The 27,641-nt window shown below is 36.0% G+C and overlaps 1 protein-coding gene across 7 annotated transcripts in view; it reads left to right on the top strand.

Annotated features, from left to right (window-relative positions):
- ZMYM4 (zinc finger MYM-type containing 4) overlaps positions 1–27,641 on the top strand; it is a 143,104-nt gene that overhangs the window by 114,897 nt on the left and 566 nt on the right. For 5 of the 7 annotated variants that reach the window (XM_035019129.1, XM_035019128.1, XM_035019127.1 and 2 more), the window contains 10 exons: positions 1,377–1,430; positions 2,193–2,372; positions 2,740–2,834; positions 6,889–7,060; positions 7,237–7,332; positions 9,387–9,538; positions 17,431–17,542; positions 19,016–19,264; positions 21,936–22,065; positions 23,164–25,170. In XM_035019129.1, the coding sequence (XP_034875020.1) occupies positions 1,377–1,430; positions 2,193–2,372; positions 2,740–2,834; positions 6,889–7,060; positions 7,237–7,332; positions 9,387–9,538; positions 17,431–17,542; positions 19,016–19,264; positions 21,936–22,065; positions 23,164–23,371 (1,448 nt within the window). In that variant the 3' untranslated portion in view covers positions 23,372–25,170. Of the gene's footprint in view, positions 1–1,376; positions 1,431–2,192; positions 2,373–2,739; positions 2,835–6,888; positions 7,061–7,236; positions 7,333–9,386; positions 9,539–17,430; positions 17,543–19,015; positions 19,265–21,935; positions 22,066–23,163; positions 25,181–27,641 lie in introns of those variants that run through there. The other 2 variants (XM_035019125.1, XM_035019131.1) reach the window with 2 other exon arrangements.

Genomic DNA, 27,641 nt, shown 5'->3' with positions numbered 1-27,641 from the left:
TTATTCCTATATTCAAAGCATGATCCCTATTTAAGACTTCTGTTGTATAATAATCAGCATGTTGAAAGAAGGCAAATAGAACCTTAGGATGGAAAACTCTTTGTTTGGCTCAAGATAACCTATAGATAAATCCTGTGCTATGAGGGTAGAATATCGATAAGAACAGTAGTTACGTGCTTACCATACCCTAGACATGTCCTAAATGCACTGTGTGCATCACCTCATTTAACCTTTACAGCAACCCTGTGGGTTAGATACTGTTTATTTTAAACTCATTTTGGAAAATAGGATATCATACTTGCCCTGGTTATGCAATCAGGAAGTGATGGAACCAGAAGTTGAATTCAGTCTGTCTGACTCCAAAGCAAAAGACAGTAACCAGCAGTTGCAGGTACATATCCAGAAAGGTTTCTAGCCTCAATTAGTACCTCCTTGATATGGGGGTATAAGAAGAGATAGAGCAAATGGTGTTTGGATAGTTGAAATACATGAAGGCCTTTTCCTATATCACTGAGGAGCCAGGAAATTATTTTTTCCTGACACATGTTTTCTTTTTTTCAGTGATGGTTTTTATAAAGCTAGCCGCTGGGTTTAGGATTTTGCATAATAAATGCTAGATGATTTTCAGAACACTGTAGCATTTGGAAAAAATGTCTGCTTTCCTCTTGTGTTGCCATTAAGTTTTAAAATCATGTATATCCTGAGAGATGCATAAAAAGGTTATTTTCCCACTGTTTCTGGTCTCATTTTGCTCTCTAGTATATAATCTCATAATTCTGACCCATTTGTATGTGAAATTTAATATCTTAGAATATTTCCCCCTGTGCTTTATCTTCTAATTTCTGATACTTAGTTTAGAAGTTTAAGCAATTCCTGATAATAAACCTCATTTTAAGTTGGCATCTCCATTCACATTGTTAACATTTTTCAGGTGCTTCCTCTGTACAAATATTGTAACTTTGCCTTAACGTAAAAATTGAGTCAGACTGAAAAAACTTTCAAACCTAACCTGCAAGATAGATAGTTGTAATCATGTTTGTCAATTTGTAAATAAATTGTTCTTGTGTGTGTGTGTATGTGTTTCATGGTAAAAAAAAATTTCAGAAAGCACAGGAGTGTAAAATAAATGTCTCTCTTGACCTGACTTCTCTCATACTGCTACCTGGAAGTTTAACTGCTGTTACAGTCATAATTTGTTTAATTTCATTTACCACTAATGCCTAGTTTTATTAATGAATCATTCTTTCTGCATATGAAGGCTATTTTCTTAGCATTCCCTAGTATGATTCATTTATATATGCAGTCATTTTATTTGAGATGCAGTTTGCTTTGTGTATACATGTAAGTTATTAAATGTATACTTTTTTTTTCTTTAGGATCCCAAACTTCTGAACAGGAACTCTTTCTAGACACCAAGATTTTTGAAAAAGGTTTGTAATTCGACATATATTTCAGATCTTAGAAATAGTATCTTTGGGGTGCCGAGGATGGGATGGAGCTGGTGTCAGGTTTCCTGCTCAGCAGGGAATCGCTTCTCCATCTTCCCCTATCCCTCCCCCTGCTTGGGTTCTCTCTCTCTCTCATAAATATATAAAACCTTTTTTTAAAAAAAATTTATTTATTTATTTAACAGAGAGAGACATAGCAAGAGAGGGAACATAAGCAGGGGGAGTGGGAGAGGGAGATGCAGTCCTCCCCAGGAGCAGGGAGCCTGATGCAGGGCTCGATCCCAGGACCCTGGGATCATGACCTGAGCTGAAGGCAGATGCTTAACGACTGAGCCACCCAGGCGCCCCGATATATAAAATCCTTAAAAAAAAAAAAAAAAGAAAGAAATACTATCCTCAGTTATTAATACAAACCCACAAAGTATTAGTATCCTTGGATTTAATATTTGTAATTTTAGCTATTTGTAGGGGGTATCAGGTGTTTATGTATGCTAATATGTAATGAGAATAATAAAAGGTACCTCAGATACTGGTTTTAAGGATTAATTGAAATAATGCTTTAAAGTGTATACCAAGAATATGAAGCCAGTTTTATGAGGCTGGTGAAGAAGTCTTTCATTCTTTAGTGTACCTAGTCAAATCGGCAGTCATCTCGGTTTTGTTATTCCAGGGCTCAGGAAGGTTTCTCAGCGCACATAGAGTCTGTCTTATTTTGAGCGTATGTTTGTTTTCTGTCTGTTTCAGACCAAGGAAGTACATACAGTGGTGACCTTGAATCAGAGGCAGTATCTACTCCGCATAGCTGGGAGGAAGAGTTGAATCATTATGCCTTAAAGTCAAATGCTGTGCAAGAGGCGGATTCAGACTTGAAGCAGCTCTCAAAAGGAGAAACTGAGCAGGATCTGGAAGCAGATTTTCCATCCGGTTTGTGCCGCATAAAATACTCTTGATTTTAGAAGATTGGTATAACTCTGAATTGACATTATGAAGTAGATATACAGTGTGATAATCTAGGGCACAAATGATGCCCACCTTTGAAGGTTAAATAATAAGTAGTTAATTTTGTGTTGTGTTTAACCTTTCCCATAGTAACCATGTAGGAGGTTTCCTTGATTTTTAATGAAGTTTTTAAGTGCTGTATCCTTTGTTTTTCTTAAGAATATAAAGTTATTTTATCATGAACAAAATAATTAATATAGTGATGATTACCTGATGTTTCCTCCCCCAGTCTGTTTTTATATAAATCTGTGAGTTATTTACCTCAATTTATGCTTTCTGCTGATTATTATAGAATCCTTTGACCCACTGAATAAAGGACAGGGAATCCAGGCACGTTCCCGAACAAGACGACGGCACAGAGATGGCTTCCCTCAGCCTAGACGAAGAGTAAGCAGTAGATTAATTTTTCTAGCATTTTCTTTCCTTCGGTGTGTCTTGGTTCTCGATGTTTACAAAGCTCTGTAATGGGCAGGTCACAGAATTCCATACATTGTTCTACCCAGCCTTGTACTTTTTTTTTTTTTTTTAAGATTTTATGTATTTATTTGACAGAGATAGCAAGAACAGGAACACAAGCAGGGGGAGTGGGAGAGGGAGAAGCAGGCTTTCCGCCAGCAAGGAGCCCGACGTGGGACTCGATCCCAGGACCCTGGGATCATGACCTGAGCCGAAAGCAGACGCTTAATGACTGAGCCCCCCAGGCGCCCACAGCCTTGTACTTTTGTGCCTTTATTTCTGTTTCTTATAATCAAGAACCATATCTTTTGAATATTTTAAAGGGATATGTAAACCTCGATGTTTTGGTAATAGAGGTACTGAGATAAGTCTTCCAGCATAGCACATGGCAGATGCTTAGTATGTGGTTATTATTATGTAGCTGTTCAATGTTTGTTGTGATTGTCATCATTTGGATCATAGTTATATAAGCCTTTTCCAGCTAATAGAAGGGTAACCACAAAAATTTACAGTTTACTGGTGGATAGTTTGTTACTCATTTGTGTTACAGTAAGTCATCCAGGACTTGCTGGGGACTGATAGCTAGGAGCATGTACTGACTCATGGCCCAGGTTTCAGCCATTCAGATACAAGAAAGGGTAGCGTTCCTGCCACTCCAGAATAGTATATGACACAACACCTGTGTATGTCCCACATAATCATGCCATCTTTATGAATTTATAAAATTTTGTAAATGTATTTGTACTATATTTGATGAACTCAAAATAATAAACAATATATGGCAGACAGCTGTTGTTGAAAAAAAAGACTATTACCTTTTACTTTGTTTCTTTTAGCATGGTCTTTTTCTTGTTTTTATAATTGAGGGTGTTTTGTTGTTTTACTTTAAAAAGCTTTTTATAATCCTCGTTGTACACTTTTTTTTAAGTCTCTAAATTTAGCTTTTTTTATATATTTATAATGAGGTTTATTTTATATAATATAGTATAATAGTGAAATTCATGTGGACTGTTTTTCATATTGACAGGACTTTCCCGTACTAAAAACTAAAAGAATAATAGCCTTATTTAAAAAAAAATTATCTCTATTGAGTTATAATTACATGCAAAAATTCATAAATTTTAAGTGTAAAATTTGATGAGCTTCACCAAATATATTCAGTATGTAATTACCACCACAACCATAGCACTTCCACTGTCCCAAAAGCTCCCTCATGACCTTTTGCAGTCAGTCTTCTCTAGCTCCTGATAACCACCAATCTGCTTTGCAGATTGATGCAAAATGGTACTGCTTTGCCTTTTCTAAAATTTCATATAAATGGAATTATGTAATTTGTAGTCTTCCCTGTTTGGCTTCTTTAACTTAGCATAATGTTTTGGAGATTTATCTATGTTGTTTCATGTATCATTAGGCCATTCATTCCTTTTTATTTCTGAGTAGCATTTCATTGTATGGACAAACAGAATTTGTTTAACAGTTGATGGAAATTTGGGTTATTTCCAGGTTTGGGCTGTTTCAAATACAGCTGCTATGAACATTCTAGATATAAATCTCTGTGTGAACATATAGTTTCATTTGAGGAAAAATATGCAGACGTGGGATTGCTAGGTTTTATAGTAAAGATTTTATTTATTTTAGAGAGAGGGTGAAAAAGCAGAAGCCGGGGGAAGGGCAGAGGGAGAGGAGAAAATCTCAAGCAGGTACCATGTTGAGAGTGTTCCCCAGTGCCGGGCTTGATCTCACGACCCTGAAATCATGACCTGAGCCAAAATCAAGAGTTGGATGCTTAACCAACTGAGCCACCCAGGCACCCTGAGATTTCTTTTTCTATATTGATTTTATGTACTGTGATTTTGCTGAACTAAAGTCTAGGATTTTCTACCTAGACAATCCTGTTATTTGTGAATAAAGATTGTTCTACTTTTTCCTTTCCAATCTTAATGCACTTTTTTTTTTAATGTATTGCACTAGCTTGGATTCTTTTATGTATTGTACTAGCTTCAGTACAATGTTGAATATTAGTGATGAGAGCGGATCTTCGTGCCTATTCTCAGTCGTAGGGCAAGTGTTCAGTTTTGCAGTATTAACTATGATATTACTTACAGGTTTCTTGTGGAGGGCCCCTATCAGGCAGGAAGTTCTCTTCTATTTTTAATTTGCTGAGAATTTTTATCATGATTTGTGTTGAATTTGTCATGTGGCTCTCTTGCATCTGTTGAGATGCTCATCTGGTTTTTTCTTTCTCAGTCTATTAAAATGATGACATACATTAATTCTTAAAATGGTAAACTAACTTTGCATTCATGGGATGAATCTTACTTTCTTCTGATGTATTTAGTCTTTTATCTATTGCTGGATTCAGTTTGCTAGTATATTGTTAAGGTTTTATAAATGTCTCCGTTGAAGAGAGAGTGATCTGTAGTCTTCTTGTAATGACTGTCTGTCCTTGTTCTCAGGCTAATGGTAACATTTGTACAGTGAGTTAGTGTTTACTCCCTTTTTATTTTCTAAAATAGAATTGATATAATTTAACTGGTGGGTCTATAGGGGTTTTGTAGGAAAGTTTTAAACTATGAATTAAATGTTTATGGCTGTTTAGGTTATCTCTTCTAGAGCAAGCTTTGTTAGTTTGTGTCTTTTAGGAAATTTGTTCATTTTATCTGCCTTGTCAAGTTTATTGGCGTGACAGCATTCTCTTAACTATCCTTTTAATGTCTCTAGGATCAGGTATTGGTAATTTAATGTTTTCTCTCTTTTTTTCCTGATCATTCTAGCTAGAAGTGTATTTTTTTTTATCTTTTAAAAGAACCAGCTTTTTAACTTTATTAATTTTTCTCTATCCTTTTTTCATTGATTTTTGTTCTTATTTTTATTATTTCTTTAATTTTCCTTACTTTGGGTTTTATTTCATTTACTTTTTTGGTGGGGGGTAGACAGAGAGAAAGATAGGCAGGCATAGGGAGAGAGAGAATCCCAAACAGGCAAGCAGGCTCCATGCCCAGTGTGGGGTCGGATGTGGGGCTTGATCTCACGACCCCGAGATCATGACCTGAGCTGAAATCAAGAGTTGGATGCTTAACTGACTGAGCCACCCAGACACCTCTCTTACTTTGGGTTTTAATGTGGTGTGCTCTTTCTAGTTTTCTTAAAGCTTTGATTCTTGATTTTAGACTTTTATTTTCATAGAAGCATTTTAATACTATAAATGTCATTGTAAGCTTTAGCACTGTGGGAAAAAATGTTTTCATTTTCACTGAAGTTTCAAAATATTTTCTAATTGCATTTGTGGTTTCTTCTTTGACCATGGGTATTTATAAATGTGTTGTTTAATTTCCAATTTTTGAGGATTTTCTTTTCTTTTTTTTTTTTTTTAAGATTTTATTTATTTGACAGAGAGAGACACAGCGAGAGAGGGAACACAAGCAGGGAGAGTGGGAGAGGGAGAAGCAGGCTTCCTTCGGAGCAGGGAGCCTGACGCAGGGCTCGATCCCAGGACCCTGGGATCATGACCTGAGCCTAAGGCAGATGCTTAATGACTGAGCCACCCAGGCACCCCAATTTTTGAGGATTTTTTTAACATCATTTCATTATTGGTTTCTAGTTTAATTTGATTGTAGGTAGAGAATTTATGGGGGCTTGTTTTGGATCCCAGAATGGATCTGCTCGTATGTTCCATGAAATAGACCTGAGTGGTAATAACTGTTATTCATACTTCATAGGGTGGGTTCAGTTTCTGGAACATAGTAAGTACTCTAATGTTAGTAATTATTAGAGTTCTGCATTTCAACTCTCTCCTTTTTTTTTCTTTACTATATGGATTGGATTAACCTCTAAAACTCTTCCTAGCTTTAAGAACTCTGAATATTTAGGATCTAATAATAAATTGTGTATTCTGTAAATTTATTCCCTTCTTTCTTTGAGAACTATGTTTCTTAAAGATTCAGAAGTAAATTTTATATTCTGTGAATTTTTGGAATTCTTACAGGGACGGAAGAAGTCTATAGTGGCTGTGGAGCCCAGAAGTCTTATTCAAGGAGCCTTTCAGGGATGTTCAGTGTCTGGGATGACACTGAAATACATGTACGGGGTAAATGCCTGGAAGAACTGGGTTCAGTGGAAAAATGCCAAGGAAGAGCAGGGGGATCTGAAATGTGGCGGTAAATACACAGCATGAATTTGTGTCTTGATTGAGGGGGTTGGGGGTATATAATTCAAGTCATCAATCTACACAAAAGGGATACATATTAGGTCAAAAATTGCATAAAACTTTGGTTTTGGTGTTAAATTTTCCTCCATTTTTATTTAAAGTTTTAATTTCTTCTCTCCTTGTCAGGTATTGAACATGCTGCATCTAGCCCATGTTCTGACCCTTTAGGAAGTGCTCAAGACCATGCAGTCTCTCAAGAATCCTCAGAGCCAGGCTGTAGAGGTAAAATCATTTCTCTTTGTAGTCTGAATTCTCTGAATCACTTTTTAATATTATTGCCAATTTTAAATTTGTAAATGGGAATATTTAAGATTATTTAAAAATTGGAGTCTTATGGTAAAAGAGAGAAATTAATATCCTACTCTGAATTACAAAGATCTTGTTATGAAGGTAAGGTTGTATGTGCATGAATTTGTTATGCAAATACGAGGAATTGTATTCCTTCCTCTAACATTATGCGGGTGACTCAAATCTGTATTCTTAAGCACTGTATCTGTAACATGGAACCCATTGTGACACTTCTGCTGTTGGTGGTGGTGTTGAGAAAAATTTTACCTGGAAAAGCCTTGCCTCTTCTGTAGAAATTTTTCCTAATAATAAGCTCTGTGAGACTGGGTGCCAGGAAATTTGGGACCCAATAAGCAATTCATATAGAGCAGCAGTGTTTAATTTTAGAGCCTACTTTTTTTCCCCTCTGGTTTTGAAGTTCCTATTCTAAACTTTTGTTTTCAGTTTTTATTTTCCTTTTTTATTATCTGTGTCTTTTGTGAGATACTTACTATAATCTTTGTGGAATGAGATAGGGCAGGAATGGATGAGTATGTCCTTGTCACTAGATACTTTGCATCTTTCCAACTATACCTTCTTTCTAACAATCAGGTAATTGCATGCACTCTTGGCTTCACCTCAGTCTACCCTGCTGGCTTTTGGGTACATGTCACTCTCCTTATTGGAGCAGTTAGTAGCTGCTGTGGTCTGTGACTGATGCACTGAATTCCTGCAGATCAAGTGTAGTCTCTGCTGAGTGATAAAAATATACTTCTTTTAGGGAGGTTTATTAGGCCCTTTAACTCCCAGTTTGAGCCAACGCACTCTTTGTTTTAAAGAAGGAAGAGGGATAGGGAGAATGGAGAGGTAATATTATATTAGACTACCAGGCCTAAATGCAATAGCCACAGGGGATGCCTACTCATTTCTGCTATTCATTCATCCAAAAAGTACTGAATTTATGTACCAGGTATGTACCATGCATGGTGGTTAGGTACTTTGGTGAAAAGGTCAAACATGGTCCTTGCCCTTCTGAACCACCGACTTACCTTTTAAAAAACTAAATCAGGGGAACTCGAGTGTATCTTTGAAAACATGCAACCTTATCTAAATGCAGAGGAGCAGTGACTAGAAAAAGAGTACTTTCATTCTAATCTGAATTGAAGTAGGATCTCTACTGGAGTAGTTTCTCTACATATCAAATTGTAGGATCTCTACAAATGAAATTGGGTCGCTCTCCTGGTAAAATTAATTCAGTTCTTAGTTGTCTTCAAAGCCTTAATATGCTAGTTGAGATTTACCACCATTCGCCTTCATCTGCCCTTCTTGATTTTTTCCTGTATATCTGAGTCCCCTCAATCTTTTCACTTTTCTGTATTCCAGCATTTCTAAGGGCATGAAGATGTTACATGTTACTTGAAGTGTTCTTTATTCAAATAAATCGGAGTTAGAGAAGGTTAAACAGCATTTTTATGCAGATATTCTCAGAACCGTTAATAAACCTTTTATGTATCATTGTGAATTCTTTAGACGCAGATATAGTATGCTACTGTTTTCTAAATTTATTAGATCTTAGAAACCCAGTTTTCTCCAGCTCTCATATTACTAGTACTTTGTGGAATATGCTTCGGGAAGTATTTTTATATCCTTAGATTGCAATTCTTTATTCGTTTAATTCTTCTTCACCTTTCAAGGTCTGGCATTGTGTCACATCCTCCAGAATCTCACCTGACCCTTCCCTGTCTGATAGATGTTCCTCATTTGCTTTCCTAGAATCCTTCTTAAACTAAACCCCTGTCACAGCACCTGTTACACATGGTGCACTGCATTGTTTTTATTTCTTTAACTGAAAAAGCCTTCAGATCGGGATTTATCTGTAATCCATGTATTCACCAGTGTACACTATAATGTCTAAGCCCCCAGTAGTAGTCAGTGTTTTTCAGTGACTAAAGTAATGTTACTGTGTTTCTTATAAGTTAATATTTCAGATGTTTTCTACCTTTCCATAGTCCGTTCTATCAAGCTGAAGGAAGATATTCTGTCCTGCACTTTTGCTGAGTTGAGTTTGGGTTTATGCCAGTTTATCCAAGAAGTGCGGAGACCAAATGGTGAAAAATATGATCCAGACAGTATCTTATACTTGTGCCTTGGAATTCAGCAGGTATCAAATTCAGTAATTGTTCTCAAATGTATTGCATTTTTAATAATTCTGATAGATCTTGTGATTCAAGCTGAAAATTATAGTGTATATGGTGGTTTGGTATTGCTTTTATACTCTGTTCTTAATGAACCACTGCCCCTGATTTAAAAGTCTTGATCATATAGCCTTCCATAAGCCAAATTGAGACTGTTAGTAGAATAACAGAAATTCAGGATGGTGCATTTTATTGTTCTGTGGACAAAAAAGGCAAAAATAGCAAAGTCACAAAAAGTGACATAGGTGACTGTGTGTGTATATATGTACTTATGTAAATCATGTAGTCTTATTTAAAATTTTCTAAATGCACATTAAAATAACAGACATGGGGCACCTGGGTGGCTCAATCAGGTAAGAGTCTGCCTTCGGCTCAGGTCATGATTCCAGGGTTCTGGGATTGAGACCAATGTCAGATTCCCTGCTTAGCGGGGAGTCTGCTTCTGCCTCTCCCCGCTTGTGTGCTCTCTTCTCTCTCAAATAAAGAAATAAAATCTTTAAAAAAATAAAATAAAATGACATACCATTATTTGTCTATCACATTAGCAAAAAATATTTATAACACTCATTGTTGATACGAATTCTGTGAAGGGGATTTGCCTTCATAGCTGGTGGTAATTAGTACACACTTCTAGAAAGCAGTTTTGGGCATGTGTTTCAGTAATATTTTTGAATGTTCATACTCTTTTGCCAGTAATTCACTTTTTGGGAGTCTGACAAAGCTAATACTCTGAAATTCAGACATCATTTGCACAAAATTGGAAATAACTTCAATGCCCACCAGAGTGTTATGTTTAAGTAAATTATAATATATTTATAAACTTGTATATTATGTAGCCAATAAAAATTGTTTACAAAGTAACTTCTAGTAACGTGTAAAATACTAATACTAAAGCATTAAATAAACAAAATGAGAATATGAATTCTATGTGCATCAGTACATGTTAACATATAATGATTTTAAAAACCAGTCCTATAAATATGTAATAAAATGAAATGCATCAAAATATGTTGATAGTGGTTATCATCTTGGGTGGTAGTGCTCTGGATGTTGTTGATTTTTCTTTTCTCTATTTGCGAAATTTTCTTCCATTTGTATGGTGGGGGGGGTGTTCTTTTATTTAGGCATTTATTCCTAAAGTTTTGTTTTTTAATTATAAAAGTAGTATGTGTTCAGTGTAACTGTTAAAAACAGTAAGTTGAAGGCATATACGGACAGTTTTCTCTCCTTCATTCCCAGTCTCTGAGATAACCAGTGTTGCAGTATCTGTCCTTCTGTGTCATACACATATGCGTGTGTATAGATGTTTTAGATGTGTATAGTTGTTTTGCTTAGTTTTTAGCAAAATGGGGCTGATACCGTATACATTTTTTTGCAGCTTACTTTTCTCAATCTGTGTATCCCTCCAGGTGAACATAAAATCAAATTCCTTCCTTTATAAAGGAAAGCTGCGTAATATTGCAGAATACGAATATACCAATTATTCACCCTTTTTTCTTTTAAGTATTCACGTTACTCCCCCCCTTAGTCTTTTTTTTTTTTTTTTAAAGATTTTATTTATTTATTTGACAGAGAGAGACAGTGAGAGAGGGAACACAAGCAGGGGGCGTGGGAGAGGGAGAAGCAGACTCCCTGCCGAGCAGGAAGCCCGATGCGGGACTCGATCCCGGGACTCCAGGATCATGACCTGAGCCGAAGGCAGTCGCTTAACCAACTGAGCCACCCAGGCGCCCCCCCCCCCTTAGTCTTAATACAGTGGTTTAGTAAATATTTTATTTGAGTGCCTGATGAACTGATGCTTTTATTTTTAGGTTAAAGCATATATAGATTTTTCTTTCTTTTTTTTTTTTAGGATTTTATTTATTTATTTAAGAGATTGAGAGAGAGCATGGGCAGGGGGAGGGGCAGAGGGAGAAGGAGAAGCAGACTCCCTGCTGAACAGAAAGCCAGAGGTGGTGGTGCTTGATCCCAGTACCCGATCATGACCCGAGCTGAAGGCGGATGCTTAACCGACTGAGCCACCCCAGGCACCTGCTATAGATTTTTTAAATTTTAAGATATTTTCATTTTACTTTCCAGAATGGTTAATTTACAGCTTTACCATATGAGTGCCCATTTCTTGGATTCTCCTCTTTATAATGTTTATTATTCTGATGGTCTGATGGCTTAAAAAAAAAGGCATCTGGTGGCTCCAATTTGTATTTTCCAATTTTTATAAAGTAGAATGTCTTTTTATGCTTTTGGTCATTTGGATTTTTCCTTTCTATCTGTAGGATCTCTTTTATATTGGGGATAAGAACTCTGATGTAAATGCTTGAAATAAATTTTTCCAGTATATTTTTGTTTTCCAGTTTTTGTTTATATATTTGGCATTCAAAAATTTTTCTTTTTTACATAGTTTAATAATATGCATTTATTTCCCTTTAAAATTCCTGGTTTTTCTGTGTTGCGTAGAATGGTCTTCCTACTTAAGTATTTAAATTCTCATAGATTTCTTTCTTAAATATTTGGGTTTTTTTTAAGATTATCTTTAATACATCTGAAATTCATTTTTGTACATGATACAAGTGTATTTCTGATGAATAAGATTTGTGATGGGTATCTAGTTATGCAAGCAGCATTCGTTTTCCCCAGAGTCAAAAGAGTACTTTCGTTAATTATTGTTCCCACTATATTTTGATTAAGTTTCTTGATTGTAAAAGATATATATATATTTTAAATTTTATTTATTTATTTGACACAGAGACAGCGAGAGAGGGAACACAAGCAGGGGGAGTGGGAGAGGGAGAAGCAGGCTTCCGGCTGAGCAGGGAGCCTGATGCGGGGCTCGATCCCAGGACCCTGGGACCATGACCTGAACCGAAGGCAGATGCTTAATGACTGAGCCACCCAGGCGCCCCTTTTATAGGTTCTTTCAACCAAAATTTATCGCCACGCATGCATTTTGGTTAGGTAAAAATTGTGAAGATTCTAAGCACACTTCCTGTACTTTTAGAGTTTATGATATTATGGATCTAAAGAGCATTTTCTAATTTTATCAATGCAGATGTCAAGAAGTGTGGTAGTGATTCCTATTCTGATTTGAGTATAATCAAACGTCATTGCTGTGATTTCAGTAAAAAACATTGGACTGCTTTACATACCAAATACTCTGCCACCTATAAAATATACTCTAATTTGTGAGACAAATCAGAAACTTAAGAGTTTTTTCTAGTATATTTATCATATTGTTATATTAATAAAACTATTAAAAAGGCTATAATTTAATAAATTGTCAGCTGATTGTTTTAGAAAGTAAATATTATGAACATTTTATCAGTTTTGACAAAAAGTAGTTTTTCCTTAACTGTAAAGAATTTTAAAAGGTTACTTATGTTGACATCTCAAATGTGCTTCCTCTTTTCTTTTTTTTCTGATTATAAAAATAATTATGCTTATTGTAAAGAATTTTAAAAATACATAAAAATGTAAAGAAATAAACTCAACTGTAATGTCAATACCTGGACCACCATTGTTAACATTAGCCAAGAAGGGGATAATTGACAAAAGAAACAAATAGGCAAGTAACAAAGAAAATCAACAGATAGCTAACAGGCAAAATGTACCAGGAATGCCTAATAGTCATTTACTGTGTATGCTGTGTATTAATATAAGCTTTTTTCATATATTAACTCATTTATTTGTTAGTGTGCCCCTCTGATGTATAAGGACTATCATCATCACCATTTTCTGCTAGGCACAGTGAGTGAAAATCTTGCCTGAAGTCCCCAAGGTAGTAATTGGCAGGGCCAGAATGTGAATCCAGATGGTTTATTTTCAGAGTCTGTTCTTATGATCACTGTGGTGGACCGCCTCTCTAATATGAATGGTACTCAGCTATAACTAAGGAAGAATTTCACCCATTAGGCTGATTGAAAATTGAACGATTGAGGGGGGCCTGGGTGGCTCAGTCATTAAGCATCTGCCTTCAGCTCAGGTCACAATCCCAGGGTCCTTGGATCGAGCCCTGCATCGGGCTCCCTGCTCCGCAGGAAGCCTGCTTCTCCCTCTCCCACTCGCCCTGCTTGTGTTCCCTCTCTCACTGTGTCTCTGTCAAATAAATAAATAAAATCTTTAAAAAAAGAAAAGAAAATTGAACAATTGAGAAGTTTGATAATACCAAGTATTAGTGAAGACGTATACATTTTTCTTGTGTGGAGGCTTTTTCAGAGGGCAAGTTGATGTGACTTTTAAAACTTTAAATGCATGTAGGGGTGTCTGGCTGGTTCAGTCAGCGGAGTGTGTGACTCTTGTCTCGGGGTTGTGAGTTAAAGCCCCGTGTTGAGTGTAGAGATTACTTAAAAATCCTTAAAAAACCCAAAAAACCTTTAAATGCATATAGATTCATCAGTCTAGTAAATCCATTGATCAGTATTTTTCCTCAAAGAAATGCACGCACATGTATATAGAAAGACATGTATTTTCATTGTAACATTGTTTTTAACAGAAGAAAATTGGAAGCCATCTATGTGTTCATCAAAATAGTAATGGTTCAGTCATCTGTAGTGTGTCTGTACTATTGAGTACCATATAGTAGTTAAAAAGCAATGAATTGCTCTTATACATATTTACATGGAAAACTCTTAGAGACATATATTTTTAAGGTAGTGTAGTGCAATATTTACATTATGATAAAATACACACATCATAAAACTAACCATTTTAAAGTGTACAATTCAGTGGCATTAAGTACATTCAGGATGTTGTACAATCGTCATCACTATGTTGCTCTAGAACTTTAATACCCTAAATGGAAATCTCATACCCATTAAGTAGCCGCTCCCTATTACCTCCTCCATTTAGTCCCTGGCAACCATAAATCTGCTTTCTACCTCTATGGATTTGCCTATTCTGGATATTTCATATAAGTAGAATTATACAATTTTATATGGCCTTTTGTGTCCAGCCTCTTTAAACATAGGGTTCACGTATGTTGTAGCATGAATCAGTACTTCATTCCTTTTATGTCTGAATTATTTAATTCTTGGATATACCACATTTTGTTTATCCACTCATCTGTTCATGGACATTTGAGTGGTTTCTACCTTTTGGCTATCACGAAAAGTGAATGATACTGTGAACGTTCATGTACAGGATTTTGTTTGAACGCCTGTTTTCAACTCTTTTGGGTCTTATGCCTGTAAGTGGAATCACAGGGTCATATGGTAACTCTATGATTAGCTTGTTGAGAAACCAACAAACCCTTTTCCACAGTGGCTGCACCGTTTTACATTCCCAGCAACAATGTATGAGGGTTCTATTTATCTCCATATCCTTGCCAACATTTGTTAATTTCCTTTTTTCTTAATAGTCATCTGATGGATATGAAGTGATATCTCACTGTAGTTTTGATTTGCATTTCCCTAATGACTAAAGGTCACTGAGCATTTTTTCATGTACTTGTTGGCCATTTGTTTATATCCTCTTTGGATAAATATTTAAAACCTTTGTTCCATTTCTAAATTGGGTTGTTTGTCTTTTTGTTGTTGAGTTGTAGGATTTCTTTATATATTTTGGATATTAAACTCTTTATCAGATATGTGATTTGCAAATATTTTTTCTTAGTTTCTGGGTTTTCTTTTCACTCTCTTGTTAGTGTACTTTGATGCACAAAAGTTTTGAATTTTGATGAAATTCAGTTTATTTTTTCTGTTATTTTGTGCTTTTGGTGTTTTATCTAAGAATCCATTGTCAAATTCAAGTTCATGAAGATTTACCCCTATGTCTTCTTTTAAGAGTTTTATGGTTTTAGCTCTTATGTTTAGGTCATTGATCCATTTTGTATTCATTTTTTTATCTCATGTAAGGTAGGGATACCTGTGAGTTAGGGATAATTGTTTATGTAGATAGCCAGTTTTCCCACCACTATTTGTTGAAGAGACTGTTCTTTCTCCATTGAATGGTCTTGACATCCTTGTTGAAAATCATTTGATATGTGTTTACTTGACATGTGTTTATTTTGGACTCTCAATTCTAATACATTTGTCTATATGGTTATTCATATAGCAGTACATACTATTTTGATTACTGTAGCTTTGTACTAAATTTTGAAATAGGGAAGTGTGATTCTTCAAGATTAACTTGGCGATTCAAGGTTCCTTGCAATTCCATATGAATTTGAGTATTGGCTTTTTCCTTTCTGGGGGGAAAAAAAAAGCCATTGAGATTTTGAGAATTGCACTCAGTCTGTAGGTTGCTTTGGGCAGTATTGCCATTTTAACAGTATTCTCTTCAGATCCATGAATGAGATGTTTTTCTTAAGTATTCTTTAATTTGTTAGCGTTCATTTTTTTTTGTAGCTTTAAGTGTGTAAGTCATGTACCTCCTTGGTTCAATTTATTCTTAAGTATTCTTTCAGATACGATTGTAAATAGAATTGTTTTCTTAATTTCCTTTTTGTATTGTTCTTTGCAATTGATTTTTGTGCTGCTTGTATCCTGTAACTTCGCTCAATTCATTTATTAACTCTAATAACAGTTTTGTGTGTGTGTGTGGCTGTATGTATTCTTTAGAATTTTCTATATATAGGCTCATGTCATTTATAAGTAGAGATAGTTTTACTCCTTAGGACCTTTCCTATTTGAATACCTTTTATTTGTTTTTAAGGCCTGGTTACTCTGGCTAGGACTTCAAGTATGATGTTAAATGGAAGTGGCAAGAACAGGCAATTTTGTCTTGTTCCTGGTCTAAGGGGGAAAGTGGTTTTTAAAACATGTATTTTATATGTACTCATATGTTTGAGTAAAGGTATAAAACTCAACTCTGTATTTCTAATGTGTAGCGAGTTAGAGTATGTCATTCTTCACTTTTTCTGTATTTTAACTTTTTTTCCATAATGAGGATATAATATGTTTAGGTTGTGAAAATAACTTTATTAAAAGAAGAAAAAGGCGAATACTTCTCAACAGTAAAACTGTGATCTAGCAATGTCATGAATTGCCTTTGAAGAAGCCTATAAAAATGCATGTATGAAATGGCATATAATTTTTATTAGCCAGAACAGATGTAACTAGAAAAAAATTTTTCTCCCAAGCCATACATTGGATAGAAAAGCAGAAAACCAAAATAGCCATAGATAAATAAATTAAAAAATACGAAATCTTAAAAACAGCAAAAGATTTTTGGCATATAAGTATACCTTGTGTTATTCTGTAAGTGCTCATTTTATTTCCCTGAGTGATTTCATCTACCTGCCCTGTAACCTCAAGATGTTTTTTAGCAGTACTTACCCAGGCTGTTTCTTGTTTCCCATTCTGTGATATGATTCTTGATGGCTATAATTAGCATAGTTTTAAATCCTATAATTAGACTTGAACTTTTTGAAGGCTGGGTTGAGAGCTGTGGTTTAAAACTTGGGTATCCTCAGGTCACCTGACACTAGCTAACTGTATTATTTCAGGAAGTGATCTTGTAACTAGGCTAAAAAACCAAAAACTTCTGAAAGCACATTTGCATTTAGATCCTGGGAATTTGAAAAATGATTTGGAACATACAAATTAGAAGCAATTTTTTAGTATATCAGTTTCATGAACTGAGTAAAAGGTACTTATTTATTAATAATTATTCTGTATCATCCATGTTTTAAAAAGGAAATAGAAAATTTTACCTTGCAAGCTCAGTGCTTGAGGTATTGACAGTTCATATGAAAAGGACCTTAGAGCTTGAATTCTGGTATTTTAAGATGTATCCTTAAAAAATGGTTCACAATGTTAAGGGCAAAAATTAAGGGTAAACTTTATTCCTTAAAATAATTTTTAAAAAACCCAAAACTTTTGTTTTCTTTGTATCAACATATATGTTTCCATTTTTTCTCTTGTAGTACCTGTTTGAAAATGGTAGAATAGATAACATTTTTACTGAGCCCTATTCCAGATTTATGATTGAACTTACCAAACTCTTGAAAATATGGGAACCTACAATACTTCCTAATGGTAGGATGCTTATCTTTTATTTTGATTCTTTTCATGATATGCCTTCCTAAATTGCTTAATTTTTATGATTATCTTTTTATAAATTGTTCACTTATATTTCTGTCTTGATTTATAGCCTATTTGGACTTTTGAGGAGAAAAATCTTAGGCGTATTACTGATTTTAGTAAAATTATAACTTCCATACAGTGTATGTATAGATACTAACAAAAATATAAAGCAACTGGAAGTTGTATTTACTTTTTAGAAGCCATTTTTGGTCTGGTTGTGTCGGTGAGGTTGCACACTGTACCGGCAACTGACACGTACTTTACTTCTAGATTGTACCTACTAGCAGTGGACTTTGACTAGTTCATTATCAGTACCCTGTACTGGTTGTTACAAGAGTTAAATCTTCATCCTTGAGTTTATCTTTGACCATACGTTGTTGGACACCTCCCTGATGTACTCCTGGTCTTAGGCTCCTGGGCTGTGAGCGGAGAGGTTGAATGTGATGTTCAGGAATTTGTGCCCCTTTCTTTCGGGCTAGAGAGCACCTTTGAAGCATTCTGAGCAGTGTGGTGGCTTGATGCATTTAGCATCCAAAGAAGAGACAAGGGAGATAAAATTGGAAGTAATAAATTCATATTTTTGGTTACTCTCCCAAGAATAGAATGTATAAGCAGGAACAAAGAGGATTGGTGAGAGAACATAAGGAAGGACCTGGATTTAAGGGCTGTCATGAGGAGTGTGCGCTTAAAGGTGTACTCATCTTAATTCTTCTGCAGGACACCTGCTTTTCAAGAATAATCCCATATAAGTCATCACAGTAATCACTCTTAATATAAATTTAAAATAAGATGGGGTGTGAAGGAGGGAGGGAGCTAGCTGCCTTCTAATGATTTGAGCTAAAATGAAACTGAACCAGTTAACTGTAAGCATAATGATCTCAAACAGGAGGAGTCTGCAAACTGCTTGATTTGGCCTGCTGCCTGTTTCTGTATAGTCCATGAGTTACAAATGGTTGGGAAAAAAATCTAAAGAAGAGTAATATTTTGTGGCAAATGAAAATTATATGAAATTTAAATTTGTGTATATAAGTAAACTTTATTGGTACACAGCCACACCTGTTTGTTTCTGTATTGTCTGTGGCTCCTTATCTTCAATAACAACAAAGTTGTTCAGAGCCTCTGTGGCCCACAGTACTTGAAATATTTACCATCTGGCTCTTTATAGAAAAAGTTTGCCAAACCCTGGTCTAAAATAACAATAGATTAAAACTGTTTCAGGGGATTGCTCACAGTGTCTGCTTCAGTGGAGTCATCTGCTCTTTCTTTGCGGTACCTTTTCTGGTTTTCCATATAAGGAAGAGGGGGAAAGATGGGAACAATGGATCATTTCCTTTATATCTTCCTGTCTGAGAATTTGAGAAATTACTTGGTCCTGTTTAGCAGGAGCTTAGTACTGTTAACTGCTTTCCCCCTTCTTCGGTGCAGGTTACATGTTCTCTCGCATTGAAGAGGAGCATTTGTGGGAGTGCAAACAGCTGGGCGCTTACTCACCAATCGTCCTCTTGAACACCCTCCTTTTCTTCAATACCAAATACTTTCAACTCAAGAATGTTACTGAGCACTTGAAGCTTTCCTTTGCCCACGTGATGAGACGGACCAGGACTCTGAAGTATAGCACCAAGATGACGTATCTGAGGTTCTTCCCACCTTTACAAAAGCAGGAGTCAGAACCAGGTGTGTGGTGGAGTTTGTGAGATTTCTATTTGAAGTCCGGTTAGTATACAAATAGAGACTTAACCACAGAAGGGTAACTGTAAATTCGAGACATGAAAGAGTGTAGCTTTAGATTAATATGTAGATGCTTTTTTATTGCCAGGGCTAGGTTATAGGTTTGCCACAAAATGAGAGCAATCACTTGCTTCACTGTACTTTTATTGGCTTTTAAATTAGAAAGTCTGATTTAATTGGTCCAGGAGTGGAGCCCAAATAAATCTGCGTTGTAAAACTTCCCAGGGAATTTAAACATACAGCTAAAAATGAGAATCACTGATTTATTTATTTATTTTTTTTTAAAAAAGATTTTATTTATTTATTTGAGAGAGAATGAGAGAGAGCACATGAGAGGGGGGAGGGTCAGAGGGAGAAGCAGACTCCCTGCCGAGCAGGGAGCCCGATGCGGGACTTGATCCCGGGACTCCAGGATCATGACCTGAGCCGAAGGCAGTCGCTTAACCAACTGAGCCACCCAGGTGCCCCGAGAATCACTGATTTAGACGTAATAGATCGGCCAATCGCTATTTAAAAGGAACCTGTCTAATTTTTAAATCTACTGTTTCTAAATCTTTTTTTTTTTTTTTTGACCAGACCACCTCTTTTTAGTTAACATTAACTGTCAATTTCTGAAGAAACTTAAAAGCTGGCCTAGAGTATGCAGATGGTGTTTGACTTAATTTTTCAACTTTACAGTTGTGAAAAAGTGATATGCACGCATTCAGTAGAAACTGTACTTTGTGGACTTTTGGTATTTTCTTGGGCTAGTGGAATGCTGGGCAACAACAGTCTGCAGCTCCCAGTTAGCCCCGGGATCATGAGGGTAGACAACCCATATGTTTACAGCCATTCTGCACCCAGTCATCTTTTTTACTTTCCAGTATGGTATTTAATCAATGACATGAAGTAGTCAACAATACTTTATTATAAAATAGGCTTTGTGTTAGAGGATTTTGCCCAACTGTGGGGCTATGTAAGTGTTTTGAGCATGTTTAAGCTACGATGTTCGCTAAGTTACATGTATTAAATGCATTTTCGGTCATCGTACGTCAAGGAAGATCTGTATTGCTTTTGTACACGGTGGAATAATATCAGCAGTCACAATTTTCTTAGAAGGCTTATGGTCTTAACATTCCTAAAACAGCCTATTAAATAATAGTTTGTTTTTAACATTTAAAAAACTAACATATTATGGAACTAGAAATCAAACATACTAATTTTGACCAAAATTGTAAGTTCTAAAATTCCCAAAATCAAGTTGTTACTTCCTTGGGATAAGAGTGAAATATGTATTTTTTGAAAGTAAGAATTTAAAAATTACTGAAACTTAAAATTACTTAAAAATTCTCTCAGTTGCTCCTTTTCTTTAGAAAATGTAACACCGTTGTGCTTTTTCACCCCATGACTATGTCCTCTCTCCTTTATTTTGTTCGTATATAGCCCACTTTGTGCTCTTAACTGATGTTAATTGGGGGCAGGGAGAGGCAATCAGGTAACATTTCCCTGTTTTCTGATGAGGTGCTTTCAAGACTGGTAGTAAGTTCAGCTTCTTTTCTGAATGAAGGAGTCTTTATATTTAGGTATCCTCTAAATAGAAGACTGGGGTGAATTTTAAGTAATAACTAATGCAGGAAGCTGGGGAAAATTCTTTGCTACCTATTAAGAGCAGCTGTAAGAAAAGAAGAAGAAAACCTTTTTCGTCAGGTTTGCAGCAGATCCACCACCCACTATTATTCTCTTGAAGCCTGAAGGGAGAAAGTGGGAAAGAAACAGCCCTACTTTCCATGTCTTCACCCTAGTTTCTTTTTTTTTTTTTAAAGATTTTATTTATTATTTTGACAGAGAGAGACACAGTGAGAGAGGGAACACAAGCAGGGGGAGTGGGGGAGGGAGAAGCAGGCTTCCCGCGGAGCAGGGAGCCCGATGTGGAGCCCGATCCCAGGATCCTGGGATCACGACCTGAGCCGAAGGCAGACGCTTAGTGACTGAGCCACCCAGGCGCCCCCACCCTAGTTTCTTTTTGATAACTCTTGGCTTCTGCAAAATTCTGTTGGTGAAAAAGGGCTTGCCCTTTTCTTATCAAACGGTCAACTTTACTGAGAATTTCTTTTCCCAACAAAGATTCCATTTCTCATAATACTGTGACAGATAAAAGAAACTTGACCAAATGCCCGGTGGACACTGATGACCCACAGTAAAAGTATTTTCAGGTAAAAAGGTGACAACTTCTCTCTTGATCTCTCCTGTAGAAGAGCACTTAGAACCCTTTTTTTTTCCTTCTTTATCTTGCTGTGGCTTCAGATGGACCTGATGAAATTTCATAACAAAGTCAGGTTCAGAATTAGGACCTAACTCTTCCAGTACCATGCTTTTTGCCATGCTGCACCCACTTTGGTGAGCAGGGGGACATAAATTTTACAGATTTTACAAATTTTATAATTTGATTTGTTCAGTCCTTTTAAGCAGTACTTAAAATACTGCCTAGGACCTCCATAGGTGCTCAGTCAGTCCTTGTGGGATTAGTGAGTGAACGGGAGAAGGGAGTGACAGTTCTTACTGGAAACAAAGCTCTGGGTGTCTTGAGACTGGAAGAAAAGATTTTTCTAATCTTCTGATTATTATATCCCATCTCAAGATAAACTAACTGTTGGCAAAAGGAAACGAAATGAAGATGACGAGGTTCCGGTGGGTGTGGAGATGGCAGAGAATACTGACAACCCACTACGATGCCCAGTCCGACTTTATGAGTTTTACCTATCAAAATGGTAAGCAGCCTTCTTCTGGACTAGATTCAGCACACTTCAAAAAGTAGTTAACATGTTTTGGATTTCAGATGCTTAAGTATCAGAAATACAACTTTAGACAAGGATGTACCTTTAATCTCCTTTTGTCCCTGTTTTCATATCTGCCTGGATTTTGGACCCTCAAACAAACTGCTTTTTCTTGATAATTATTTTTCTGAAAATCTCTTCAAAAGCAAGAATCACAGCTATTGTTTAATCTTTACAACTGTTGCTCAACCTTTATGTGATAACTAAACTGTTGTGATTTTACTGTATTACATAGGAAAAATTTTAGAGTAGAGGTTGTACTGCTAAACCTATAAATAGAAAAACAATTTACTTACTTATTTATTTTTTAAAAAGATTTTATTTATTTGACAGAGAGAAACACAGCGAGAGAGGGAACACAAGCAGGGGGGAGTGGGAGAGGGAGAAGCAGGCTTCCCGCTGAGCAGGGAGCCCGATGCGGGGCTCGATCCCAGGACCCTGGGATCATGACCTGAGCCGAAGGCAGATGCTTAACAACTGAGCCACCCAGGTGCCCCGAAAAACAATTTATTTTTAAAGAATTCGTATTTTTTGAGTGGTCTTTCTGTTACAGAAACTTTAAAGACTTTAGAGTTGTAAGAGCCACACTAAAGTACTTTTTCTCCAAGAAATATAGTGACTGGGTTTGCCCCATGGTAATGTGTATTGAGTGCTCTTGGGGATCATTCCAGGGCATTGGGTGCTGAGGATATGTGGTTCTCAGCCATAGTGTCAAATATGAGTTGAATTTTTTCTTGCTCCTAATAATGTTTTAAATACTAAAGTTTGTGAACAACTTATACTTTGTCTTCTATTAACATTATACTCACCTCCGGTGAGTGGAGGAGGAAAAAATGTGCAGTTACAGATTGCACCTGGGGCGGAATGCCTTTAAACTTATCTCCCTGGGTGCGTTGCTTATCTATGACATTAGTCACAGTAGGGAAAAAGGTGAGAGCCACTATATTAAAGAGTAGTTACGTATTTCCTATACTTTCTGATCCCCAATTTCCTTAGTTTCTTTCTTTCTTTCTTTTTTTTTCCTGTGGATAGTTCTGAAAGTGTGAAGCAGAGGAATGATGTGTTTTACCTGCAACCCGAGCGCTCCTGTGTTCCGAATAGCCCCATGTGGTACTCCACATTCCCGATAGACCCTGGGACCCTGGACACCATGTTAACACGTATTCTCATGGTGAGGGAGGTACATGAAGAACTTGCCAAAGCCAAATCAGAAGACTCTGATGTTGAATTATCAGATTAAAGTGGAAGTGGGGTTCCTATTTTCATACACATGGGTATGCACCAAACTGTGAATGCATCCAGCTTTGGAAAACGATGTACAAGTACAAGTCCTCTTGACTTGATTATAAGATAATGGAAAACAGATGACTCGTGAACCACAGTGTGGATGTACAAATGAAAATTGAAGGAAAGAATATGAACTGAGAAATGTTGTTCTTTGGCAGTGATATAGTTCTTAGACATCTTCAGAATGACTAACCAATTTCTCTGAGTGGTGCATAATCTTATTTTGTTTGGGAATAACAAATTGTGGAATATTTTTAAGGAAAACTGTTGTATAAAACTCTACCATAGTAACCTTAGACCTTAGAGAGGTAGCTTTGGAATAAAACCTTGGCTGCAGTAGGCTACTTGGGCAAGCCCTATGTGCACGTCAGGGGAGAAATCAGTGCAGAGCTAAGAGTGACATCAGATGAGGACTGTGGGACCCAGACGACTTGAAGACCCAATAAAAATACTCAACTTTTTTTTAAAAGGTAGAGAATGAAGTGGTCTTGATTTTGATTTTCACTGCCAAGCCAATTCTGTGAAGGATAGAAGCCTCTGGTGCTTTTGCCATGGGCCCCTCACATCAGGGAAAAAGGCCTTCACTGCTGTTCACACAGTAATGTGTCCCTTAAACTTTCTGGGTCTTGCCTTCTCAGCTGTGGGTCTGGATTTGGGTAAATTGAGGTAAAGGGGCTGAAACTCCACAAACTGATTATGCACACAGAAAATCTGTGGAGCCCATTAGACCCCAAGTGTCTTGAAATGTTTGTAGAAAACCCACTAAAATGCCCACTTCTCTGGGTGTCAGCCTTTATTGCTGCTGTCTCATAGCATGAGCTGTGGTACACAGAAATGGGGGTTCTCCTTTTGTTTTCATTTTATCCCCAAATGGCAGCTTTTCTCTCATTGTTTTATCTTCCTGTTCCCCCAAATCCTCTTATTTTGCCTTTGCACCAGTTTCTGGAGGCCCTTGTCATTTCAAAAAGAATAGTCTCTCTCCTTACTCTGGCAAACCTGTGGGTGATTCCACAAAGACACAGTATTACTTAGCTATCAGAATTATGATAGAAAAGGTCCTAGTATGTTCCTATAAAGCATTTGGAAGATGATCTTGTTGCCCTAAGAAACTTGAAAATACGGATTCTGGGGTTAGGATATAAAGACACTGACTGTCTTGCATATCATATCCACAGCAGGTATTATAGCATTATTCCAAACTCTAGCTGTTTTAGTAGTTCTATGAGGATTGCAAGTCATAGGTGTGTTTGGCATATCAATCCATCTCCCTCATCTCCATTCTCAGTTTCTCCCCCCAGAAAATTTTACTCAGTCTTATGATGTTGGCCAATCACAGAACTTCTTTAGCTGAGGTGAATTTGACCCATTTGTAATAGAAATGAGAGAAGTCCAAAAAGCCTCTGAGAAATTTTAACCTTGAAAGACTTTTCAATATGTCCCATTTTTAGATGCGGGTGGCAGGTGTTTTGGTTTTTTAAAATAAATGAAAGTCATTTAAGTACAATAAAAATTTAAAAGTAGGCCTTTTGACATTGTGTACTTGATGGTTCTGTCCCTCTGCTGTAACAAATTTCATATTGGTTACCAGGAACTGTGTGAAAGAAGTAAATCTGCCCCAATTCTGTATGGTTAATTCCACCTGTGTTTGTCATTTCTGACTGGAAAACTTCTTACATTCAGATCTTGTTTGATATGGAGGAAAAACAACTGGATTGTCTGATAAGTCTGCCAATAAACTATCCAGAAACATCAGTTGTAATAGCCCCCACTATACAGATTTTATGTTTTGTATAAACACTAACATTTCCCCTTCTGTAGTTGTATCAAGAACAAATATTGTTGGCATAGTAGATACATTGTTAGAAAACACCAGAGAGAAAAAAAGAAATCTGTATCTTTTAACTGAGAACAGCCAATACCCAGGTCAATAGCTGTCAGGACTTCAATTGCATGTTAGTCCACAGAGTTGTCCAGACCCTAAATTAATTCGTAAAAGAAAATCTTGATTAATTATTGGTCATTCTTCATAAGCGTAGCTGTTGATATGTGTGTCAGACTATTTGCTTTTTAAAATTTTATTAAAATTATGTAAAATTGCATTTTTATTTCCAGGGGAGAAAAAAAACATCAAACAAACAAGCGAAACATCTAAATTATTCTTTCTGTTCTTTTTTTTTTTAACCACTTTTGGGTTTTCCCCTTGCAGAAACCACAGAAATATTCCCTTAGAATAAAATAGTATATTTGTATTTGATGGGTGAGTTACTCCTTTTCTTTGTCTTGAACAAATTTTAAATATTTTTTTTTCTGTTTAATCCTATGGGTATGAGCCAACAGATGGTATATTACAAAGAAATAGCAGTTTTCAGGAAATAAATTATTTGGTTTTTACTTAGTCCAGTAAACATATTGTTTCATTGCAAAGTCTTTTCACTTGTTTTCTTTTTTCCATCAAAAGACTTGTTCCCATTTTTAGTGGATTAATTATATTCAAAGCCCTGAAAGCTTAGAAATACCAGGTATCACATATATGTTTCATTTCAGGCCAACTTTTTTGCATCAGTTCACCTTGAATGATTTTGAAATTGTGAGACTGGGATAAAGAATATATATCCATTCTTAAGGATAAATACATACTTAATTTGGAAATGTGAGACTAAGTGGCATTTTCCTTCGACTCTAGCACTACCTTGGTATTGTGCAACTCACTTTCAATTCCACATGGATTGTTTTATCTACTGCCTTTTGGCATTCCTAGTTTTGTAAAACAGGAGTTTTCCAAGAAGTCTAAAGTAAAATGAATTTCTGTGTATGAATCCCAGTTTTCTATTAAATTCAGAATTTAGTTTTCCATGTAAATAAAAAAGTTCCCTATGGTAGTGAGTTGAAATTTGAGGAAAGAATTAAGCACTAATTCCCCTAGTTCCTCTTGTGTGTTATCATGGTTGAAAGAATAATCACTGAGAGGCATTGTTTAGAGAGTAGGAAGATCTGAGGCTTTGGAGCCTAGTCTTTCCACTTACTGGTTGTATAGCTTTAAGTAAATCGCTTAACTTCTGTGTGCCTCAGTTTTCTTACAAAGTGGGAATAAGAATAACTTTTATTAAGTTTGGCACATGTTAGGCTTTTGAATGTCATGGATTTTTTTATTATAACATGCAGATTGCTAGGCATATAGCAAGATTTTAAATAAATGTTAATCCCCTTCCTGCAGCCTGAATTTTCACTAAGTTCAGTGCTTCCGATTCTGCAAAACATAATATCCTATATGATTTGAGTCAAATTTTTAAAGTACCATATGTAATCATAAGTTCTTCACTCATGTGCTTATATGCATATGAATAGTAATCAGCATCACAAAAATCCACTGATAACTTACTACACTGAAAAAAAAGGAGGAAATACATGGTATACCTTTTTTTTTTTTTAAATTGGGGAAACTCTCAATGAAATTTTATTTACTTGGTAATGGTTATATACCATGACTTGGGAGCAAGACAACTATACAATATACATCTCCCAACTTCTTTCTTCATTAACAGAGCCCTCTGCTCCCCCATGTTTTAGCTCGGCAGTAGTTTCTTTGGTAAGTGATTATACTTTCCAGGCTACCTTGCAACTAAGTGTGAACATGGAACTGACTTTTGACCAGTGGGTTGGAAACAGTAGTTTATAACTAGCAGGCCACATCCTTAAAAGGAAAGGGCTTGCCTTCCTCTTGTAATCTCCCCTTATCTGTGGGCCGGAATGTCACTGTGCTCATGGCAACCCAGTTCTGTCTATGTGGGAAAGGGCAGCGTATCAAAAGCATGTTAACCTCATGAGGCAGGGCCACTTATCTCCTGAACTGCCTGCTAGCTCGGACCTTCACATAAGAAAGAAGCTATTCAGCTTCAGCTATTGTTATTTGGTCTCTACTAAAGTAGCCAAACCAGTTTCCTAACTAACAGATTTACTATGCCCAGTGTCATGCTACTGCTTAATACAGATCTAGAAATTCTGATCTACACCATAAGGAAAGAAAAAAGAGACTATCGGTATTGGAAAGAGAAATAAAACTCTATTTTTATTTTATTTTATTTTTTAAATTTTATTTATTTTTTTATTTTATTTTAATTTAATTTAATTTAATTTAATTTTATTTATTTTATTTTATTTTATATTTTATTTTATTTTATTTTATTTATTTTATTTTATTTATTTTATTTTATTTATTTTATTTT

The sequence above is a fragment of the Mirounga leonina genome, unplaced genomic scaffold, assembly GCF_011800145.1.
Source record: "Mirounga leonina isolate KUSES-001 unplaced genomic scaffold, KU_Mleo_1.0 Mir_173, whole genome shotgun sequence".
Lineage (NCBI taxonomy): Eukaryota > Metazoa > Chordata > Mammalia > Carnivora > Phocidae > Mirounga > Mirounga leonina.
The sequence above is the reverse complement of the archived record's forward strand: the minus strand, read 5'-3'. Positions and strand labels throughout refer to the sequence as shown.